The 21,250-nt window shown below is 36.9% G+C and overlaps 2 protein-coding genes across 3 annotated transcripts in view; one reads left to right on the plus strand and one right to left on the minus strand.

Annotated features, from left to right (window-relative positions):
* On the plus strand, window positions 1–18,209 carry cdc40 (cell division cycle 40 homolog (S. cerevisiae)). Its single transcript, XM_073856470.1, has 15 exons — window positions 1–209; window positions 596–682; window positions 808–937; window positions 1,043–1,132; window positions 1,250–1,389; window positions 1,649–1,745; window positions 1,891–2,030; window positions 4,022–4,096; window positions 5,758–5,803; window positions 8,755–8,856; window positions 9,986–10,101; window positions 10,180–10,313; window positions 10,589–10,665; window positions 10,755–10,899; window positions 17,749–18,209. The coding sequence occupies exons 1-15, from the start codon at window positions 27–29 to the stop codon at window positions 17,924–17,926; spliced, it is 1,740 nt and encodes a 579-aa protein (XP_073712571.1). The 5' UTR covers window positions 1–26; the 3' UTR covers window positions 17,927–18,209.
* mettl24 (methyltransferase like 24) overlaps window positions 17,993–21,250 on the minus strand; it is a 24,208-nt gene continuing 20,950 nt past the window's right edge. For both annotated transcript variants that reach the window (XM_055186278.2, XM_055186279.2), the window contains one exon: window positions 17,993–20,854. In XM_055186278.2, coding sequence (XP_055042253.2) covers window positions 20,534–20,854 — 321 coding nt within the window. In that variant the 3' untranslated portion in view covers window positions 17,993–20,533. The remainder of the gene's footprint in view (window positions 20,855–21,250) is intronic.

Genomic DNA, 21,250 nt, shown 5'->3' on the forward strand with positions numbered 1-21,250 from the left:
GTGACGAAGGAGCCATAACATTCAACATGGCGGCGACGGCGGGTTCCCTCGTTTCTTACGGCAGCGACTCAGATTCGGAAAATGAGTCCGAATCTGGTACCGAACCGCAGAAAGTGGATCCAGATGCGATTGCGCATCTTCAGCCTTTAAAATCCAGCAGCATCACAACTTTAGCCGTCCTGAATTCAGCGCCTGAAGTAGCTGTGAAGGTACAAATGTAACGCGCCACATACAGTCAATGGCTGTGTTTGAAAACCTAGTGTGTTGCCTTTCTAGATAGCAGCAGTTTTGGAATCATAAGTACTTTTACATTTTCCAAAATACCAGTGATAAGTTACGTTTTTGACATTAAAGTTGCTAAGTTAGACGGCTTTTGTTCTGTGTCGGTATGCAACAAGCAGTGACTTAGGAAATACAGACTGTCAATGTGTTAAAATATGCAATGTGCAAAATGATTATACCTTTACTCTAAAGGATAAATGTATATTGAATATCTGTAAAGATAATAACCAGATTACGTGACTTATGAGTGGTTCTATTATTTTATTTGATGTCATGGTTTATTTTAAGTATTTTATGTGTTTGTCTTTTTCAGGAAGATGTTGAGACAGGAGTGCATCTTGATCCAGAGCTCAAAGAAGTCACTTACAATCCTAAATATGAAACCATGTTTGCTCCAGAGGTAAGACATGCAAGACAGCCCAAGAGCTAAACATCAAACTAATAGACAGGCCAGACATACAGATCAAGACACCCAAATATAATTTTCATCTATCAGTAATTCCTAAATGACATTTGTTTTCTCAGTTTGGACCAGTCAACCCATTCAGGACCCAGCAGATGGCTGCGCCGCGAAACATGCTGTCTGGTTTCGCTGAACCGGCCCACGTCAATGACTTCATGTTTGAACAGCAGAGGAGAACGTTTTCTACATTCGGTGAGAAAGAAATGTGACTCGTGTTTGTATGACAGATCATGTCGTATAGATCGCATTTCATTTTCAGAAACTGATTTCAAGCTATTTGTCGTGTTTGTGTTGCAGGTTATGCTTTGGATCCGTCCGTGGACAGCAGCAGTCAGATCTCATCCAACACTTACATTGGAGCGACAGAAGAGGCTGAGAAAAATAAAGGTGATTATCTCACAGCTTATAAATGTTTGGCTGTACTATGCATCACTGTTATGGTGTAAAAGGGAAATTAAACAAAATTAAAATGTATCCGTTTCACAATCAATTTTCCTCCATTAGGGCTGACTGTTTTTGAGTCTGGAGCAAAAAAATCTGAAAAGAGGAAGAAGGTGAAAGGGGGAGAGGCTGCCGAGATTGAAAGCTTTCTGGGACCCTGGGCCAAATACCAGGATGAGAAAGATGTGGCCAAACCGTCCGAGGTGAGATGCTCTGGAGCTCCTGTATACACAATAAAAATGTTGTTTATTATTAATAAGTATTGATATGTAAATGCTTTATGAATGATACAATCTTTCTGTAGAATTGCAGGGGTCACATTTGTAATCTCTGTAGCTTTTAATAGATTTATGTCTTGGCTTCCTTGAGTTTTCCATGCTGTAGTAAAGATTGTGACAGCCAGTGATGGAAATCTTAGCAGATTGTTTTTTTTTTTTAACCTGGATTGATGTTGGCCGACAGGAGGAGCAGAAGGAGCTGGATGAGATCACAGCGAAGCGACAGAAGAGAGGGAAAAATGAGGAGGAGGCTCCAGCCGAAGAGAAGACCATCCTGCACAGTAAGATGTGATGTCATCATGACGTCTGTTCTGCTTAAACAACACAAACAGTCCTACTGACATATATTGCGACCAGATGTCTAAACACATGTGGTCCTTACGAGAAGAGTTACTGAACAGATTCTTTCGTTCTCTATCTTTTCAGTTAAAGATGCATATGACTATCAAGGTCGCTCGTATCTGCACATTCCTCAGGATGTGGGGGTCAACCTGCGCTCGCCAGATATTCCAGACAAATGCTACTTACCCAAGAAACAGCTGCACGTTTGGACCGGACACACCAAGGTGAGCAAAGAGACAAAAGCTGCATTTCCATTACCCTTCAAATTGCACATATTGAAAATGCACCCACAGCAAAGTCACATAAGCTCCCATATATCGCAAAAAAGCTTTTACGCTCCGGTGAGGTGTTTTTTTTAGACCAAAACTGCAATGGAAATCACATTTACAGGTCACCTTACCAGTGGCGGTTGGTGAGTGGCGTGAATTTAAAATGTATGTTCGCAGTGTCGTATGTTGCTCTTCATTCCAAAATGCATCTGGTCAAAATACGTGCCTGCTGCACACACGTCTAAACGGTTTATGATAAAAGAGACGCTCACGTTCACAAAATACTCGCAAGACAGTCACTTAACACTAAACTTTAATTGCAGAAAACATTAAGCGAGTATCTGGCAAACGTTAGCGTCGCTTTTATCATAAACCGTTTAGATGCGTGTGCAGCAGGCACTTATTTTGACAAGACATATAATGCACATAGTTCACATGACGCGCCAAACACATTTTCAAATGATGAACCACACATGTGATGGGCAAAATACATGTGATGAACTTGGAAGTCACCGGCCGCAACTGCACCAGACGTGCGTAAAAATTAAACATGGACCGGTATGTTATGTTTGAAGGACAAGACAGAAGAGGTGTCCTCGGCGTCACAAGAACCGACAAGCGCCTGACATCAAAATGCAGAGAGCAATTCGTTTGTCAGTTACTCTGTATGCTTTCGAGTCGCTCTTTCTGTATTTTTGGGGTATCTCACCGTATGAGATAGTCGAACGCACCCGTCGGCATGGTTTTTGGAATGACTTATCACGAGACAATCAAAATTATGTTTTAGTCACGTGACATCAGTTTAGAAAACAAAGCAAAATAATGCAAAAGTTTTGTGCAAATCTTTAATGTAACTGCTCTGATGTTTGAATTTTTTAGTATGTTGTTGTAAAATATGATTTATATAAATTATTTTATACAAATTAGAGATCCACCGATATATTGGTAACGGACGATAAAAGCATTTTTTACGCCAATTTTTTTTTTTGACAGATTGTTTAAAAACAGCCGATAGTCATGGCCGATATATCCTGTCAGTCAAATGCAATGAATTTAAGCTCTGTGTATAGAAAATGTAAAGAAACATTACTAGTTTAATGTTCAATATTAATGGTCATTATATGAATGCATAATATAAAAAATGTATCTTTAGTATTAAGTTAATGCGAATTAACTTAAGGGTGCAGTGTGTAATTTTTAAAAGGATCTCTTGACAGGAATGCTAAATAATATACAAAACTATATTATCAGGGGTGTATAAAGACATTTTAATGAAGAACCATTATGTGTTTATTACCTTAGAATGAGACGTTTTTATCTACGTACACAGAGGGTCCCCTTACGTGGAAGTCGCCATTTTGTGCCACCATTTTATACAGAAGCCCTTAAAGGACAAACTTTTTTTACTAAATTGTCTCCATCGATGACATGTTTTTCCAGTGGTGGCTACTGTAGCTTCTCTATGCGTTTCAAAAGCGAGGGAAGAGCAGTGGACTGAGCCATGGGTTGCAATTCTCAAAATGTACACACTGCACCTTTAACCACCAAACTATCGGTATTGGCATCGGTATCGGCAGATATCAGAATAATCAGTGGAAATGGTGCATCTCTAATATAAATTTTATTTCTCTATAATTCATATATTTATTTAAATTTTGTATATTCTATTTAATTGGGATGGGGTGTTTTTTGTTGTGATCTGTCTATTTTGGGTCTTGTGGCATTAGTATTCACTGTTTGTGTTCCTGCTGTGGGGCAGATGAGTACGCACACAGAATTTTGAAATCTTAGACAGTTTTCATAGCTCAACCTCATACTGACATACTGAGAATAACTGGCTGTTTTTTAGGTCCGATCTTTGTTTTTGTGCAGTCAAACTGCTGTATTTTCAGTCATGCATTAGCGGTCCCACAGAGACATTGAATGTGTGCGTTTTTTGTCTGTAGGGTGTCAGTGCCATTCGTTTGTTTCCTGCCTCCGGTCATCTGCTGCTGTCCTGCTCCATGGACTGTAAAATCAAGGTAAGATTGTTTTTCAAGACACAGTCAGCGAGTTACTCGTATTGTGAAACGTGCAGATAGAAGTGAATAGTGTGTTAAAGGGAGAGTTCAGCCAAGAAAATAAAGTTACCTCGTGATTTACTCGAGTCATTCGCTGGAGAAGCATTCTCTTGTGAACGCGTGTGTTATTGTAGTTTGTAACGTTTTAAATATTGATATTTTTCTTACAAAATCACAATGATTTATTAACCCCCTGGAGCCATGTGGATGACTTCTGTGAAGGATAGATGGACTTTTTTTGGCTTCAAATCAAAAGCACCATTTACTACCATTATAAAGTCTTTGTGTAATTGGTTTTAGTGCAGTGTCCTGTTCAATCGAACACAAAGAAGGTATAATTTAGTGCTGCAACACCTAATCGATAAAATTGATAAAAATCGATTATGACATTTGTTGTCAATTCGTAGTTAAAAGCACGGAAGCAAAAACGCAAACGAACGCTGGTCAATATTTTTTTCCCTTGACTTTGTATTTATTTAATTGTTGTTAAGTGTTCATAAAAATAGTAATGAACTACAAGCATCTGCTTTACAGTAAGGGGGGGGGGGGGGGAATCCAGGTTTTTATTACTGTAACAATGCATGTATATCACCACTTTCATATCATAATGGCTTATTTATTTTGTTAATAACAAATAATCTTAATATTCATCAAGGTCTAAATCTGAAGATTAAAATAAGTTTATTAATCTGTGGCAAGAGTCTCAGCAAATCCCTGAAGACTCAATTAATTTTGTTAATTGATATTTTGACATTTAAAGATGTTTTACTATTTAAAACCAGCTCAAACTTTATTTAAGGCTTAAAATATCTAAATCAAAAATATTATATTAGTAAAACTCTATAGTAGGGTGTGGCATTTGCACTTTTAAAAGCAAACTTTTACACTGTAATTTAGTGCCTTATTTAGCTATAATACTAATCTAAGTAAATATTTACATTTTATCCGATTAATCGATTAATCGGAAAAATAATCGCCCGATAAATCGATTATGAAAATAATCGTTAGTTGCAACCCTCGTATAATTATATAACATCCTGGCTTCTGCTAGACTTGTAATGCAAAAATGTTATGCAAAAAAGTTATCCATCCATACTTAAATGTAATCCTTGTGACCCCAGTGGGTTTTTAAAATGTCTTGTGGAGCGAAATTATACGTTTGTGAAAGAATACTATTTTTAGCGTATTTAATGATCGTTGCGACATGTATATAATGTAAATAAACCATAGTTTGGTCTATCTAGAATCATAAACAATTTAAAATCTAATTGGTTCTTGCATGTCTCGAGACTGCGTGTTTTGTCTTGAGGCATTGGTCTTTGAAGTCGAACGTAGACGACTAATACAAGTTTTAAAATTAAATGTCACACTGCAAGATACTGCATTTAATTAAAATGCTTCAGTGCTAAAGCATTGTGTTTGCGACACAAAAAGTCATGGGTTCAATCACAAATACTGATACAAATGTATAGCTTGTAATGCACTGTAAGTCGCTTTGGATAAAAGCATTCATGTAATGTAAAAGACTAATCACAGCATCTTTAAACTTATGATTTTTCATGTATGATAAAAATGATGCTTTTAAAAGGTCGTTTGTCTGAATGTTTTGTCTTCTCTTGCAGTTGTGGGAGGTTTATAATGACAGAAGATGTGTGCGGACGTTTATCGGTAAGTGTTTCTGTTTTTAGCTCAGGGTCTTGCAGTACAAGACTCACAGTTCAGATTTGAAAAGAAATTTTGTCCGTGTTTAATGACTCGTTCTGTATGCTATGATTTTAAAACACTATAAACGATGTGATGGATGATCTGAATAATGAGATCCCTGTCAGCTCCTGTCATCATCTCATTTTGCTTATCAAGGTCTATCAGAACCATCGCTCGGCTAAAGATGTGAGCTGAATTATATTGATGTTTGTTAGGTGTTTGAAGGGAAGGTCAGAGCAACAGTTTCATTTTTCCACTGGACTGATTTTGATGGATTTTAGTTTACAGCTTAGAAGAAGTTATTCAGTATTTAAATATAATATAATATAGGGCTGTTGAATATAATCATTTGTATGATGAATTGCGATGCTAATGTGAACGATTACTGCATCGATGCATTAAAACAAATAATGGTTTATTTAAAAAGCAGTGCTTATGCGCGTCTTTCTCTCTCAAAAGAGCCATGAGGAAAATAGTAGGGATGCACCGAAATGAAAATTCTTGGCCGAAACCGAAAAAAGGAAACCAAGGCCGAAAAACCGAAACACCGAAAGAAATTATTATGCCAATTATAAGTACAATTGCATTTATGGCTATCCACTGTGTACTAACTTTACTAGGGGTGTGTGACGGATAAAAAACTCACAGTTCGGATCACATTACAGTTTTTGAGGCTCAGAACAGATTATTTTTCAGCAAAAAGCAGGTGGGAAAAATCTAATAAACAATAAAGAAATTGCAAAAATTTATAAAAAAGAACAAAGTTGTACATTAATAAGGTCTGACATTAGCATTAGGTACAGAAATCAAATTAAATGAATCATAACACAATAAATTAAATATATTATTATTTTTTTGATTAACATTAATGACACAGACTTAAGTAGGTTAATCTGACTGTAATGTATACATACACTTAAGACATAAACAAATGTTTTTATTAGAAAAAGAATACTGTGGAGAGAATTTTGTTTATATGTGCCCTGTCAATAACAGAGATATTTTATGTTTGCTTGTTTTTTTTTAAACGCGTTTCTCTTGTATGTGCACTACTGAGGGCACTTAAATGCACGCACACACAGAGACAGAGGGTGAATCCCAAACAGCGCAACAGTCGCTCCACATAAAAACGTTACGTTGTGTTTCGTTGCTTTATTCACCAAATGTACGTTAATGGATTACAGTATGAGACACATTAGCGCGACTCTCTCTAAAGTTTACACATCAAGACATGCTTAATCTTTGCAGACGCGTGCAAACAGCTCGACCGTGAGTGAAACCTGCTTGAGCACGAAGGGGAGGGGCGGGTGACGACTGATCACCGTGAGTGAAACCCAAGCACTAGCGCACAGATGGGAGGGGCACGGTTGACGTTCATTTTCGGTTTACATTTTCGGCTGGATTTTTTATTTCGGCCCGAAACCGATAATGCCATTTTCGGCCGAAAGTTTCGGCGACCGAAATTTCGGTGCACCTCTAGAATATAGACTTACCTGTGGAGTGATGCATCAATATATCGGATTGAATCGGCAACATAATAATTGTAACCGAATTGCTGGCATGACAATAGTAATCGAATCATCAACATAATAATTCAATCGAAACGTTAGAACAGTGACAATTCACACCCTTAATATAATGTTTTCCTATGGACAGGGTTCCCACAGGTCGTTGAAATCCTTGAAAGTTTGTGAATCTGGGGGAAAAATTCAAGGCCCTGGGATTCTGGGAAGTTTTTGAAAATATACATGCATAGATACAGGTCATTTAAAAGTGCTTTAATCTATTTTATGCAAGAAGTTTTCTGAAATAAAAAGCATACCAAAATGCTTTTTTGCATAGTTGTGTTTGACTCATGAAAATGTCTCTGGTTAAGTATGTAACTGTTGTTCCCTGAGAAGGGAACGAGACGCTGCGGCTCTCTTGTCATACTTCCTGCGTCCATGTAACGCCATCTTTGGCAATATTTTAGATAGCGATATAATTCCTGACTCTCGCATCACCCTGTCTTTGTCGTTAAGTCTCACCATTGGTTGAATTTGATATACACATTCAGACGCACTTACCCCTGGAGGTGTCCCCAAAGTGTCACCGCAGTGACGCAGCGCGAGTTCCCTTGAAAGGGAACTGTAACAATATATCTTAAAAGGAAACACGATGTAATCTTGCTCTCACTCGAAATGTGTCCTCACATTTAGTCCTTGAATTTGAGGGTATTGAACCTGGAAAGTCCTTGAAAGGAAAATTTGAAGTTAACTAAGGTGTGGGAGAAAATAAACAGGAAAAACGTTACTGTTGTGCTATATCTCATTGCTTTATCTATTATGAAGATTATAAAGATGCTAAAGAGGTCATTAAATTATAGTTTTGTTGCTGGAAATCTTTAATAATATTGCAAGCACGCTAGGGCGTATTCTCCTATAATATTCAAATATTTATAAAGGATTACTGATTGACATCTAAGGTCTTTAGACCGATTGCAGGTCGCGATCATCTTGCCGAGCTGAGGCATCATTAACAAGTGCCGTCTCTCGTCTCCATGGGTTACTGACATCGCCATGACTACAGTTTTCAGACCGAAAGGAAGGTTTGACCTCGAGTCCAGTGATAAACATTGAATTGTGGAAGTCATCCATCATTGATGCACACTACAGGAAAAAACTGAACTTTGTTGCCCGTCTTTTTATATTTTCATTTAGCTGCTCTGCTTTTCTTTCGCTGACCTTCTGCCTTTCTCTGGAAACTAAATGATCTGCCTACGTGGACGCCATTGTAGGCTTTTTGTATTTGTTGTAGCCTACGATACACAGAAATGCAGTATAAATGCGTTCTCGATCCGATGTTGTAAATCCTAATTGATTGAATATTAAATGTGTTCTGGATAAATAATGAAAGCATGTCTTCTGTCTGCGCAGGTCACAGTAAAGCCGTGCGAGATGTGTGTTTCAATAACACCGGCACACAGTTCCTCAGCGCTGCCTACGACAGATATCTCAAACTCTGGGATACAGAGACGGGTGAGGATAATACACAAACACATCAAGAGATGACCTGGGCTGCAAAGATTTTTTTGAATTTGAGAAGAAACTTTTTCACATTTATCCAGCGGTATATTTTTGTTAGTTTTGCTAGTTTTAGATCAGTTTAGTTGTTGTAAGTGTGAACAGAAGACAGCCACATGCTGATTTTTACCCTTTAAAACCAAACCACATTGCCATGTGCTTTAAAATCAGATTTTAGAAATTAGTTTAAATTTGGTAAATGCTAACCTGTAAGTTTATAGTCAGGGTTAATACACATTTTGAAAAAGTATGGATTTAGATTTTTAGTCATTTCTAGATCTGGATAAGTATTGTATTGAAAAGAAAACAGTGGGTACGGTCTTACTCTTTTCTCCACCAGGAGGGGGAGCCATCACACATTTAAGGGGACATATCATGAAAATCTGACTTTTTCCATGTTTAAGTGCTATAATTGGATCCACAATGCTTTTATTAATCTACAAAATGTGAAAAAGATCAACCCAGTAACTTAGTTTTGGTAAATCTTTCTTTACAAGCATGTGAAAAAAGTCATTGAAATTTGGCTCCCCTTGTGATGTCAGAAGGGGATAATACTGCCCTTTAATCTGCACTATCCAACCACGACACTGCCATTTAGTGCAGAGATCAGCTCATTTGCATTTTAAAGGACACACCTACAAAGTGTCAATTTTAACATCTTATAATAAATTATCTGTGGGGTATTTTGAGCTAAAACTTCACAGATGTACTTTGGGGACACCAAAGATTTATTTGACATCTTAAAAAAGTCTTGTGAAATGTCCCCTTTAAACTTCTCATTAATATTATTTAAACAATCTGCATTGGTTTAGACCTGTAAACCTTTCTCAAATCTGTTGTTTGTCATGCAACATGAGGTGATGTTTTTAACATTTAACGTCCGAAATTTTACCTCAAAAAAACGTAAAGCTTTGAGATCCTGTAGAGCAGATCTTAGTGACAACAGAAATGTTTCTTCTGACAGGAAAGTCAATAGTCAATTTACTCACTGAAGTCTTAACAGACCTGGTCCATTTCTGAATGTGTGTATATGCTTTGTGAATTCTCTATAGTGTCCTTTAAAAACTCAGTTTGTTGGTTTTAGGTAAGTGCATCTCGCGCTTCACAAACAGAAAAGTTCCCTACTGCGTGAAGTTTAACCCAGATGAGGACAAACAAAACCTGTTCGTCGCCGGGATGTCCGACAAAAAGATTGTGCAGGTAATAGAGAGCTCTATGTGTCATTATATAAGATGTCATTAAACGCTCAGGATTCATATTTTGGGTGTTGTTGTACAGTGGGACATTCGCACAGAGGAAGTTGTTCAGGAATATGACCGACATCTGGGCGCAGTAAACACAATCACCTTTGTGGATGAAAACCGTCGGTTTGTCAGTACGTCTGATGATAAAAGTCTGCGTGTGTGGGAATGGTGAGTCACATTTATTTTTGGGATTAATACAACAACTAGAGATGTGTTTATATGTGAAACTCCAATGGTTGTTCATGAGACAGAATTCATACATATTCAATGACGGATAGCAACAGAGATGTTTGGTGATATTTAGTAGCTTTCTGTTGTCAAGATTTGAAGGTTTCATCTTAGAAATTGATTAATTATATTAAGTATGACAACTAGTCCCGGTGTCGTCTATTTAAAGCACAGATGTACAAAAACGTGTTAATGGATTTGATTGTTTCTTTCAGGGATATTCCTGTGGACTTCAAATACATCGCTGAGCCCAGTATGCATTCAATGCCGGCTGTAACACTGTCACCTAATGGTACATTAATCTAATTTTCTTTGTCTGATGATGACGCTGGGATGTTTCATCTAGTATTAAATCCGACTCTGTGTTTCGTTTGGTCACAGGTAAATGGTTGGCTTGTCAGTCGATGGATAATCAAATCCTGATATTTGGAGCTCAGAACAGATTCCGTCTTAACAAGAAAAAGGTCTTCAAAGGTCACATGGTGGCTGGATATGCCTGTCAGGTGGACTTCTCTCCTGACATGAGGTATGAATCACATTAACCAGTATCTGTATCAACTAGATGTGGTCAATACTTGCGTAGACTGAATGAGAGCTCTGTTTCTTGTTCAACAGTTCAAGGTCTTTTGATAATGAGGATACAAGAAAAGATTCAGTGATTTTCTTTTTTTTTTAAAGGTATAATTACCTAATTTCTCTTTTTAACTCTTTCCCCGCCATTGACGAGTTTTTCCAGCAATTTGTATTTTCGCTATTATCCGCCAGATCCACAAAAAATGCAATTATATCAGCTTTTTGCTCAAATTTTGGTATTTTTGAAGAAACCTACCCATATTTGAGAGGTGATAAAACAAATAAAGTTAGGATTAAACATTTGTCTGGGTCTGTTCCTTCATTTGATATATTGTATGTTTAGAACATTTTCTGGAAGGCATTAAACTTTTGTGAAAATCATAAAAAATGCTTGTTCTGGCTGGCACCTTTTTTTTAAAACGATGGTGGGGAAAGAGTTAATAACATGTATGACCTGTGCTGTCCAAATGTGTTAAAATGCACACAGCCTAATTTTGAGCTACAGACGAAAGAAAGTAAAAATGTTCTGAGAGGTGTAAGGTTTTAAAAGATTAACCTACAAATGATGCGTGTCCATCCATTTTGTGCGTCTGACATTTTGGTTTCGGATTTAAAACATGCAGGAATTAGAAAATAAAGTGCAGGACTTGCTTGATGTTTATAGAGTTATTTAGAGAGATGAAGTTTGGTACTTGAAGGAGTTATTAAGAGCGAAAATACTCAAAAACAATCTTCCTTGCACTGACTGGCAGATCCTAACCATGCACACGGACACGCGTGACCCTGATATATATACACAGAATTACAGTTTTAAAAATATTGGTTTTGAGAAGAATTCACACAAAGGGTGCAGTGATTTTCACCATTTTTATCAAAATTGACTTTGCTGACTCTGTCAACTTCATACAGGTGTAGAAATGTCTTTTTTTGTCAGATTCCAATTAAAATTTGCTCATTCCAACTCATTTTTCCAGCATGTGTCGCACATGTGTTTTATGTTCGATTGTGGGTTTAGGAGATTAAAAATTGCATTCTGATTTCACTTTCCCAACTTTATTGGATTTGAGGTTTGTACTGAAATTCATATACATATGAAATAAAAATATACAAAAAATAAATATAAATACAAATAAAATGCGTAAATATATCAAAACAAATAAAAAGCAACTTAATAGTAACCTCTTATGTCAATTAAATTGTTACCAAATGTTATGACAATTTTTTATATTCTTTATAATAACATGCACTAATAAATCATGAACAATAAAAGTAAAGATGAATATTAATGTAAATATTCCACAAATTCAGATAATTTACTTACCCCCATCCAAGATGTTTATATCTTTCCTTGTTCAGTCAAGAAGAAATTTAGTTTTTTTTTTTTGAGGAAAAGATTTCAGGACTTCTCTCCATACAGTGGACCTTAGTGGAGTTCAACAATTTACAGTTTCAATCCAGCCCCAAAGGGCTCAAAACAATCCCAACCGAGACATAAGGGTCCCATCTTGCCAAAACATCCTCAAATATTTACTTTTAAACAACAAGTTCTTGACCTGCACCAGCTGTGCGACGCCCCCGCGTGACCCTATGCATTACGTAATCACGTCAAAAGGTCGCGCATGATGTATACGAAACTACTGCTCCAGTGTTTAAAAGTGTGGAGAAAGAGGACCGCTGCGACATTGTTGTATGTGGAATGATACTAATTTATGTCTTTGTGTCAGTTTATTGTTTAAAATGGTCCGCAAGTGTGCGTTTCACATGTAGCTTGTGACCTTTCCATGTGATTATGCAATTACACGAGGTGGCGCTAGCGCGTCACGCGGCCAGTGCAAGACGAGAACCTGTGGTTCAAAAGTGTATTTTTTTTTAAATAGTTTTGCTAGACAAGACCCCCACGCCCAGTTTGGGACCATTTAGAGCCATCTAAACAGCATTGAAACTGTAAACTGTTGAAGACCAATAAAGTTGACTAAATCAAGAAAAATCCTGAAATGTTCTCCCCAAAAAACTGAATGTTTCTCGACCGAACAAAGAAAGACACAAACATCCTGGATGACATGGGGTTGAGTAAATATCTGGATTTTTTTAAGAAAGTATTTCTTTAAGGTTGATTTTATTTCATGTCAAGTCTTGATGTGGTTCACAATAAGGACTGCGTACCTGAGCACATTTCTGCATTAACACCACCAGGACACACAGGGTCTGCTTAGAGACTTTAAATATAGCACAAATCATATCCAGTTTAAGGCAAATATCACTGTTACTGTGAGAGATGAAAGTTTGATCAGAATCTGTGCAGAGAGTCATGATTACAAATCATTTTTTTTTTTCATTTTGGAGCAAAAACTTTGCGTGCAAATCTTTTGCAAGTTAAGCACTCGAGCAGCCTTTCAGATGAAAGCATTTGCTTACACTTAAAACAACAAAACACATTGACAATCCTATAAGTGAGTTTTTAATCAACAAACACCATAAACATTTTCTTGGGATACATTTTTTCCATGTTGAATTGAGTTTAATCAGCATTTATATATGGGTCAAAGACGAAAAGGGGGTTTAAAGCATAAAAAAAATAAAAGTGTAAAAGAGCTTTAAATTTAGTCTTTTTCACATACATTAGAATATGTCCTGTTTAACTATATGTTTTTCTGAGCAAAAAATAATTACTACCATACATTTTTACTGGAATTGTACAGAAGACACCAACTAAAATGTCATTCAGTGTAACAATATTTTTATGCAAAAAAATATAATCAGACATTTTTAGAAAAACTATTATTTGATGACACATTACAAGACTCTATTTATAGATCACAGTGCAGACACCAAATACTAACTATTTGTCATTTTAAAGCATTTCACTTCGCCAATATCCTTTAAACCATTAGGTTTTACCCATTTGTCAGCAAGAAGTTTTTGTAAGGAAGTGAAAATCAATTCAAATAAAATAAAATTTTTGAAGGATCACACATTATTATACATATTTTAATAAGTACAGCTCAGAATAAGTATATTGTTTCATTTCTACATAAATATATGTGTTACACCGAATGACCATGGTTTGTTACACTGAATGACATTTTGACAAAAATAGTGTCATTTTTCCATTATTGCAATGTTTTGAATATTATTCTGTATCATTTTATTCCTTAACAAATCACAGAAGTAGATGCTGAAATTAATAATCATTTTTATTCCATAATGCATATCATATTCGTAAAAATGAACTGAACAGGTGGTAATACTGTATAATAAGATCCAGAACTGCCCTTATACGTTTAGCTTCTGCCCTGTGTTTTCTTTGATTTTCCCGCCATTGCTTTCGCCTCTTCTCAGCTGCAGCATCTGATAAATTCATGATTGACGGGTGATCAGGATTTGCAGCAAGGCAGCTTGCTTTCTTCTCTGGTTGCTGAAATACAGATTCCATGTAATTATTGACATAAAATTATTGACACAGATCTATATAAAACGTGTTATTAATTAAAAATACTTTCTGTTTGGCAACATAAATGACATGTTATCAGGATTTGTATTATGGACGGAGAATCCCCTCAGTGGCCTCTCTTGGAGGGATAGTTCACCCAAAAATGAAAATTCTGTCATCATTTACTCACTTTCGTGTTGTTTCAAACCCGCATAAATGGAAGGAAGATATTTTGAGAAATGTTTGTAACCAAACCTTTTGTGGACCCCATACTATGATACTAAAAATAATACTATGGAAGTAAATGGGGTCCACGAACGGTTTGGTTACAAACATTACTCAAAATATCTTCCTTTGTGTTTATCAGAACAAAAAAAAAATCATACAGGTTTTTACCAACATGAGAGTGAGTGAATAATGACCAAATTTTCATTTTTGGGTGAACTATCCCTTTAACTTGTGGTATAGGTAGGGTGGAGTCTCTATCTAAAAACAGCAGTAAACTATTATTCTGTAGGGCTAGGCTCGGACACAAATTTCACGGTTTGATTCAATTTCAAATCAATTTGATATTGATTAACATCATCTGAAAACAGCATAGACTGAAAGATCGATTATTGTGATTTACAAATCACTATAGCAGGGGTCTCCAACCTTTTTTCACTGGAGAGCTACTTTCTAAAAAATAAAAGGGGTCGAGAGCTACTTGTGTCACGTATATTAGTGAGTTAATAGACACTTGTCTATTAACTCACTGTGATTTGAACTCTATCCCCGCCAGCATTTTTTTTAAAAGTTGCCAGCCAGTGCCAGCATTTTTTTCCCCACAAAATTTTAATACCTTCCAGAAAATGCTTTTCTTTAAACATAAACATACGGTCCATCAAATGAAAGAACCTTTTTAGACAACAACAAAAAACTTTCATGTTGTCTTTATTTATACTTTTTTATCACCTCTTAGATATGGGTAGGATTCTTCAAAAAAAACACGTTTTGAATAAAAAAATAATTTATTAAAGATCAGATTTTGAAAGATGATCCAAACATACACAGAATATTTACTGCTTTTGGATTCATAATAATAGGGATGTGCATGTATGTCATTTTTTCATTTCGATTAATCCATAGGTCTGAAAAACGAGTACTGGATTAACTGAGGGCGGGGCAGTGAAAAGGGCGTCATTTTGAAAATGAAAATATTTTTTATTAAAAACACTCAAATAAAACTTAATTTTGAAGAAACTATGACAGAAAAATGAACCCATACTAGATTATTAATGAAATAAATGTTTTTTTTTAACAGAAACCTCTAACAGGAAAAGATGGGTGATGAAGTGAAACTAAAGGGTTATAAAAAAACAGACTGATGCGCTTTACATAATATTAAGCCTTAATACAACATAAATGTATTATACAATGTGCATCTGCACAAAATGCAAGACTTAAACTAAGTTATGTACTGGACAGAAAGTTTAAAACTCCTGTTGTGGATGCGCATCATCAGCATGCTTTTAAACACGTCCAGTCAAAGCACAAGCTTCATAATATTAAGCAGCTTTAAGTCTTTTGCTATCATTTTAGCGATTAACCATAGCTGTGTCATGTCGTACTCTCACCTGTTCAAGTAATGCTCGTATGGCTCTCTTGGTATCTCTTGACATTTGATGTTTAAATATGAGATGATAACCCATTAAACTTGTGATGACGACTGTATTTTCGTTTTATCAAAAGTGAATCCGAAAACCACGGCATCCTTTTTAACTATAGTGCCTCGACTCGAGGTGTGTCAGGCTTAACAGCGTTGCGCGGATCGTCCGGTTCCCGTGGCGCGGGCTTCACAGCATTGGGCGGATCGGCCAGTAGCCGCGCGCGGGCTTCAAAGCGTTGCGCGAATCGGCTAGTTGCAGCGGCGCCGGTGCGCGGACTTATCTATTTGTTTTTGAATCATACTTGTTAAATTACTGATGTCATATGATACGCCGGTCTATACCGCTCAACGCGATCAAACACGCACCCAGTCTTTACTACCACAGGCGCTTGTAACACTAACCAGACATCCAAATGCGTCATAAGAACCACAGAAAATAAATAAACCCGCGAGCTACCTGCAATTAAGAGACGAGCTACCAGTAGCTCGCGAGCGACGTGTTGGAGACCCCTGCTCTATAGTTTCTTCAAAATTAGAATTGATTAAAATCGAGAAATCTATCTTTTTAAACCCAGCCCTATTATTTTTACATTGCACTCCTCAATACCTTTCTCGTCTCCTTGCTAAATGCATTGCCCTAGCTACTGGGTCTGCATTAACTTTCTGCCAGTGCCTAGAAACTTTCTCTTTGTTTGTGGGCATCTAAAAGAAATCAGTACCAAAACGACAAAAATACATTAAAACATTAATATTGATAAAGTTTGATATTGTTTTTTGTGCTAAACATCCCTCATTTATCTGAAATAGAAATAAAATGCTAAAAATGTTATTTAAACAGTGACACTCTCATTCAGTGTAATGGATGACACTGTGGTGTAACATACAATTTGCATTACACCGAATGACAAAACATTACCCTGAATGACGAAACTTTTACTTAAGCTAATATTAGTAGTTAACAACTAGATACCTATATCAAACAGTGAACTTGACCAGAAAGGTTTATCATCATTATTCACAACATCTACTTATTTTTCAAAAAATCTAACAATAAAAGTGTTTTTTTGCATTTCACTGAATGACAGTCGTTTTTGTAACTCAAGATACCACACTATGAAAAGGTGAAATTATCAAATATTTACGAGCAATAAACTTACCTTGCTGAATCACCAGATGGTCTTCAGGGGGCCTTTTGATGATGTCACAGACTGCTTGATGACTATTGTTTGTTTATTTAATTTCAAAATGGTTTCCTGATCCCGTTACACTGAATGACCTCTGACAAACTGCATATTCGGGACAAAAGTCCCCTAGTTGTTTCAATATTTAACGAAAAAATAACACATAGTCCTATTAATATAAAACAGCCAACACTTATGTGAACATGCCAAGGAAGAAAATTTTTTTTTAACATGGTATTTTATACGTTTATTTAAAAAACTATTAGTAAAATTATAGTCCGGACCATTACGCTGAATGACGATTTTACACTTTGGATCATTATTAAACTCATATTTGGTCATTGTATTTTCACAAAAGTTATTTGAAACATAAAAGTAGACATTTTACTTTCATTTTACAGGTGTTTTTTGTATGTAAAATCACTTTTGTAAATTATATTTGATGCGGACACCAAAATGGTGACGTCTCGTCTTTGACCCATATATATATATATAAATATAATATCTATAACTCGTTCTTGCTTTCTCTCCGTGTTTTTCCAGTTATGTTGTATCTGGTGATGCAGATGGGAAGCTGAATATTTGGGATTGGAAAACCACCAAGTTGTACCATCGGATCAAAGCTCATGATAAAGTTTGCATCAGTGCGCTTTGGCATCCCCACGAGACCTCGAAGGTCATCACATGCGGTTGGGACGGTCAGATCAAACTCTGGGACTAAACAGATACGGAGAAATAGATCAGGATCCGTTTCCTATTTTTAATTTTTTTTCCTTTAATCCTGATGTTCATCCTGACACGCAGTTCAAGCTGTGTTGTTGATGAGATTTATTGGGCTGGTATCCAGTCCCGAGAACATAAAGACAGCGGAGAACTAGCATCAGATGCAGGTGGTTTTTATCATGTTTTGTTTTATAATTCTTGGAAATGTTACGCTTGGCATCTTCATTGTGTCAGATTTTTCTCTGTTTTTGATGATGAATAAATGTCTGTAGTTAAAGTAACGCCCCTTTTTCTCAGCATTTAAATTCTAGTATTTTATAATGACGACACAAGTGTTTTAAGCCATGACCTTAAAAGGGAAAGTTGACCCAAAAGTAAATAACATTTTGTTCTTGTGTTTTATGTGAATATAAATCTGAACGAGGTTTGAGCACAATGGCAAATTTGGCACATTTGCAGAATATAACTTAATAAATATATTCTCTGCACAGAGCTATTGTTTTAAAAAAATATATAAACTTTTGTCAAATATGAAACTTGTATATAGACTTTAAAGCAAACTGAAAATGGCCTCTTTAAAAGTGATTTATAAAAAGTTTTAATTTTGTGAGTTGGAAAAACTACAAACCAATAAAATAATCACACTTTTTTGAATGCAACACCAAAATTAGAAAAAAAGTAATACTACAAAATATTCTTAATTTAATTTTAAGCTAAAAGTATAGTTATGGTTTTACACGTGCATGAGGGTCCGCATGCACACTTTGTAAGTGTAGGTTGCGCATGCACTTACAGGAGAATGTAGTATCCCAAGAGACGTGTTTGCATTTTGTCGCAACGTGCATGCGTTGAACGTCTCTCTGTGTACACATAAACTATGCTTTGCAAGGCTATGCGTCCGGCCATGCACGTACTTTTAAGCATACAGGTAAAAACTAACTATACTTTATGCAACAATCAAACAGCTTTTTGATGTGACGTTCCAGAAAACTGCAATACGCAAAACAGAAGTAAAGAAATGCAGCAACTCAGCAGCCTTAAAGGCGGGGTGCATGATTTCTGAAAGCCAATGTTGACATTTAAAATCACCTAAACAAACACGTCCCAACCCCAATAGAATCTGGATGTGCTTTTGATAGACCCGTCCCACACATACGCAGCCCAAGCTATGATGTCGGTTAGTAGACACGCCCCTTGCTGCTGATTGGCTGTGATTTGGTTGTCGGCCCGATTCCCTTTTCCAAAGCTTTTTCAAAAATCCTGCACCCCGCCTTTAGGTTATAATATACAATAATTTGAATGAAAACAATATGTAAGACACTTAGTAGTGTTGGGCGATATGCTCCCATAGTGAGATCGTCCTATTGTCAGCCTGTGAGATTGCGATACACTATTTTGTTTGGGGCGGGGCAATAGTTAACTTATTAAATATAAGCCACTGGATTGGTGGACAAAAAAGAAGCTGATTTGACAACACTGTCACGACCACAACCCTCTTAAACCTGATGCCATTAATCCGAGCGCATCGTTGATGCCCTTTCACTTTGTAATTATTTGCGTACCAGGAAGCAGGAACAACTCACTCGCTGGTTTTAAACCCTCACCAACCTCTCTAGAGAAAGCGCATATGTCAAGCATAATAATAATAATAATAATAATTTAAAACTATAATGGGCAAACATGCCAACTATCGTCACGAAGGCCCACTGTCGGCCATATGTTTGACTATCGTCTATAGAAGATAGTATCGTATATCAGCACAACCCTAAAGCTACGTTCACACCAGCCGCGGTAGAGGCATCAAGCGCGAGTGATTTCAATGTTAAGTCAATGTAAAGACGCGTTTACGCGCGTCTGGAGGTCTTGCGGCGCGAGTGAGGCGTTTAGTGCGAATCCGCCTCATTCGCACATCTAGTTCGCGCGGATTGAGCGTTGCCACGGGAAACACGTGAGTTGAAAAATCTGAACTTTGCCGGAAAATCATGGCCCGTTAACCAATCAGGAGCTTGCTCTAGTAGTGACGTGATTAAAGGAAGCGAGCGGAGTCACAGAAGCCCCTCCCATAACGCGAATTTTCAGAAGGACGTCTCGAATGACTAGAATTTCATGTGCAAATGAAGCGAGTAAACTCAAAATGTTCAAGCGTCCAACAACGTGCGAATAGCGCGTTTTTGCCGGCTCTACCGCGTTTGGTGTGAATCCAGCATAACACTTAGCACTGAAGGGAGAGGCGGAGCTCCATTTATTTTTTTAGTTTATATTTTCCGATAATATTTTTGTTCTAATCCATTGGAAATGTTCACTGTACGACAACAGCATCTGAAAGAAAATGAAAGTCCAAAAAATTATCCCACATAGAAAAAATAAAGCTTATTTTACCACAGAGTTCCACTTCAATCTAGAAAAATAATCCAACCCTGTTTGACAGCAGCCAGGGACCGATACGACCACAGTTCTCCCACATGTGTTATCTGATGCTCCCGATGAGCTCTAAGAGAGATAATTCCCGTCTCCAAGCTCCCTCTTAAAATAATGTAGGCCATTATAACAGGACACACATCCACAGAGCAGCCATTAAAGCATAACACTCGGCTCGTGACTCTTATCATAGTGAGAAAAATTGAGTGTTCACCCAGCCCAGTACGTAAGAGCTGCTTGTGTTCTTAAAGTTTCTGTGTAAGAAGACACGTGCTTTCGCTGGGTCACTGTAGCTGTGGTACAAGAGAAAATGAGCACGCTCCAATTCCCTGAGCAGGCTGAACCAATAGCGTACCACAGACGGCTCATCTCCGCCCACCTCGAAGCCCGCCCAGTGCAGGTGCACCTCTAGAAGCAGCAGGCCGATTGAATCCAATACTTCTTCTAGAATCAAATTCTCTAAAATCTTCCATTCTGCACTTTCCATGTCCACCTTCAAGACGTCCACCTTAAAGAGAAATATCAAATTAGTTATTGCTTAATCCAGACTGAGAAGTAATGATGGAATACAAATGTAAATGTTTGCAATCGCCATATATAAGAGATACTGGTCTATAGTTCTGATTGACATGTAACGATATAAATCACATTAAATGTTGTATCTGGACTGAAAGAGTTTAATATACGACAGATGTGTTATCGGTAAATGTTTAGTTTTTAATTAACTGTAATCTCAAGAACAGGTGTTTCACACATCCCCGCATTCATTTTTTAGGAAAAAATCAAACTGTTAGTCGGAGTCCTGTGTGACCACAGATTGGAGCGTTTGAAGCGTTTTGGCATCGAGCCGTTGTTCCTCCATATGGTCGTTCTGTCAATCTCTGAGATAAAGTAAAACTCTTCA

Source organism: Misgurnus anguillicaudatus, chromosome 18, assembly GCF_027580225.2.
Source record: "Misgurnus anguillicaudatus chromosome 18, ASM2758022v2, whole genome shotgun sequence".
NCBI classification, from domain to species: Eukaryota; Metazoa; Chordata; class Actinopteri; order Cypriniformes; family Cobitidae; genus Misgurnus; species Misgurnus anguillicaudatus.

Coding starts and splice junctions, on each gene's coding strand:
- cdc40 (XM_073856470.1), top strand. CDS start 27: ATGGCGGCGACGGCGGGTTCCCTCGTTTCTTACGGCAGCGACTCAGAT. Junction 10,314..10,588: donor AGTCTGCGTGTGTGGGAATG/GTGAGTCACATT, acceptor TGTTTCTTTCAG/GGATATTCCTGTGGACTTCA. Junction 10,900..17,748: donor GACTTCTCTCCTGACATGAG/GTATGAATCACA, acceptor GTGTTTTTCCAG/TTATGTTGTATCTGGTGATG.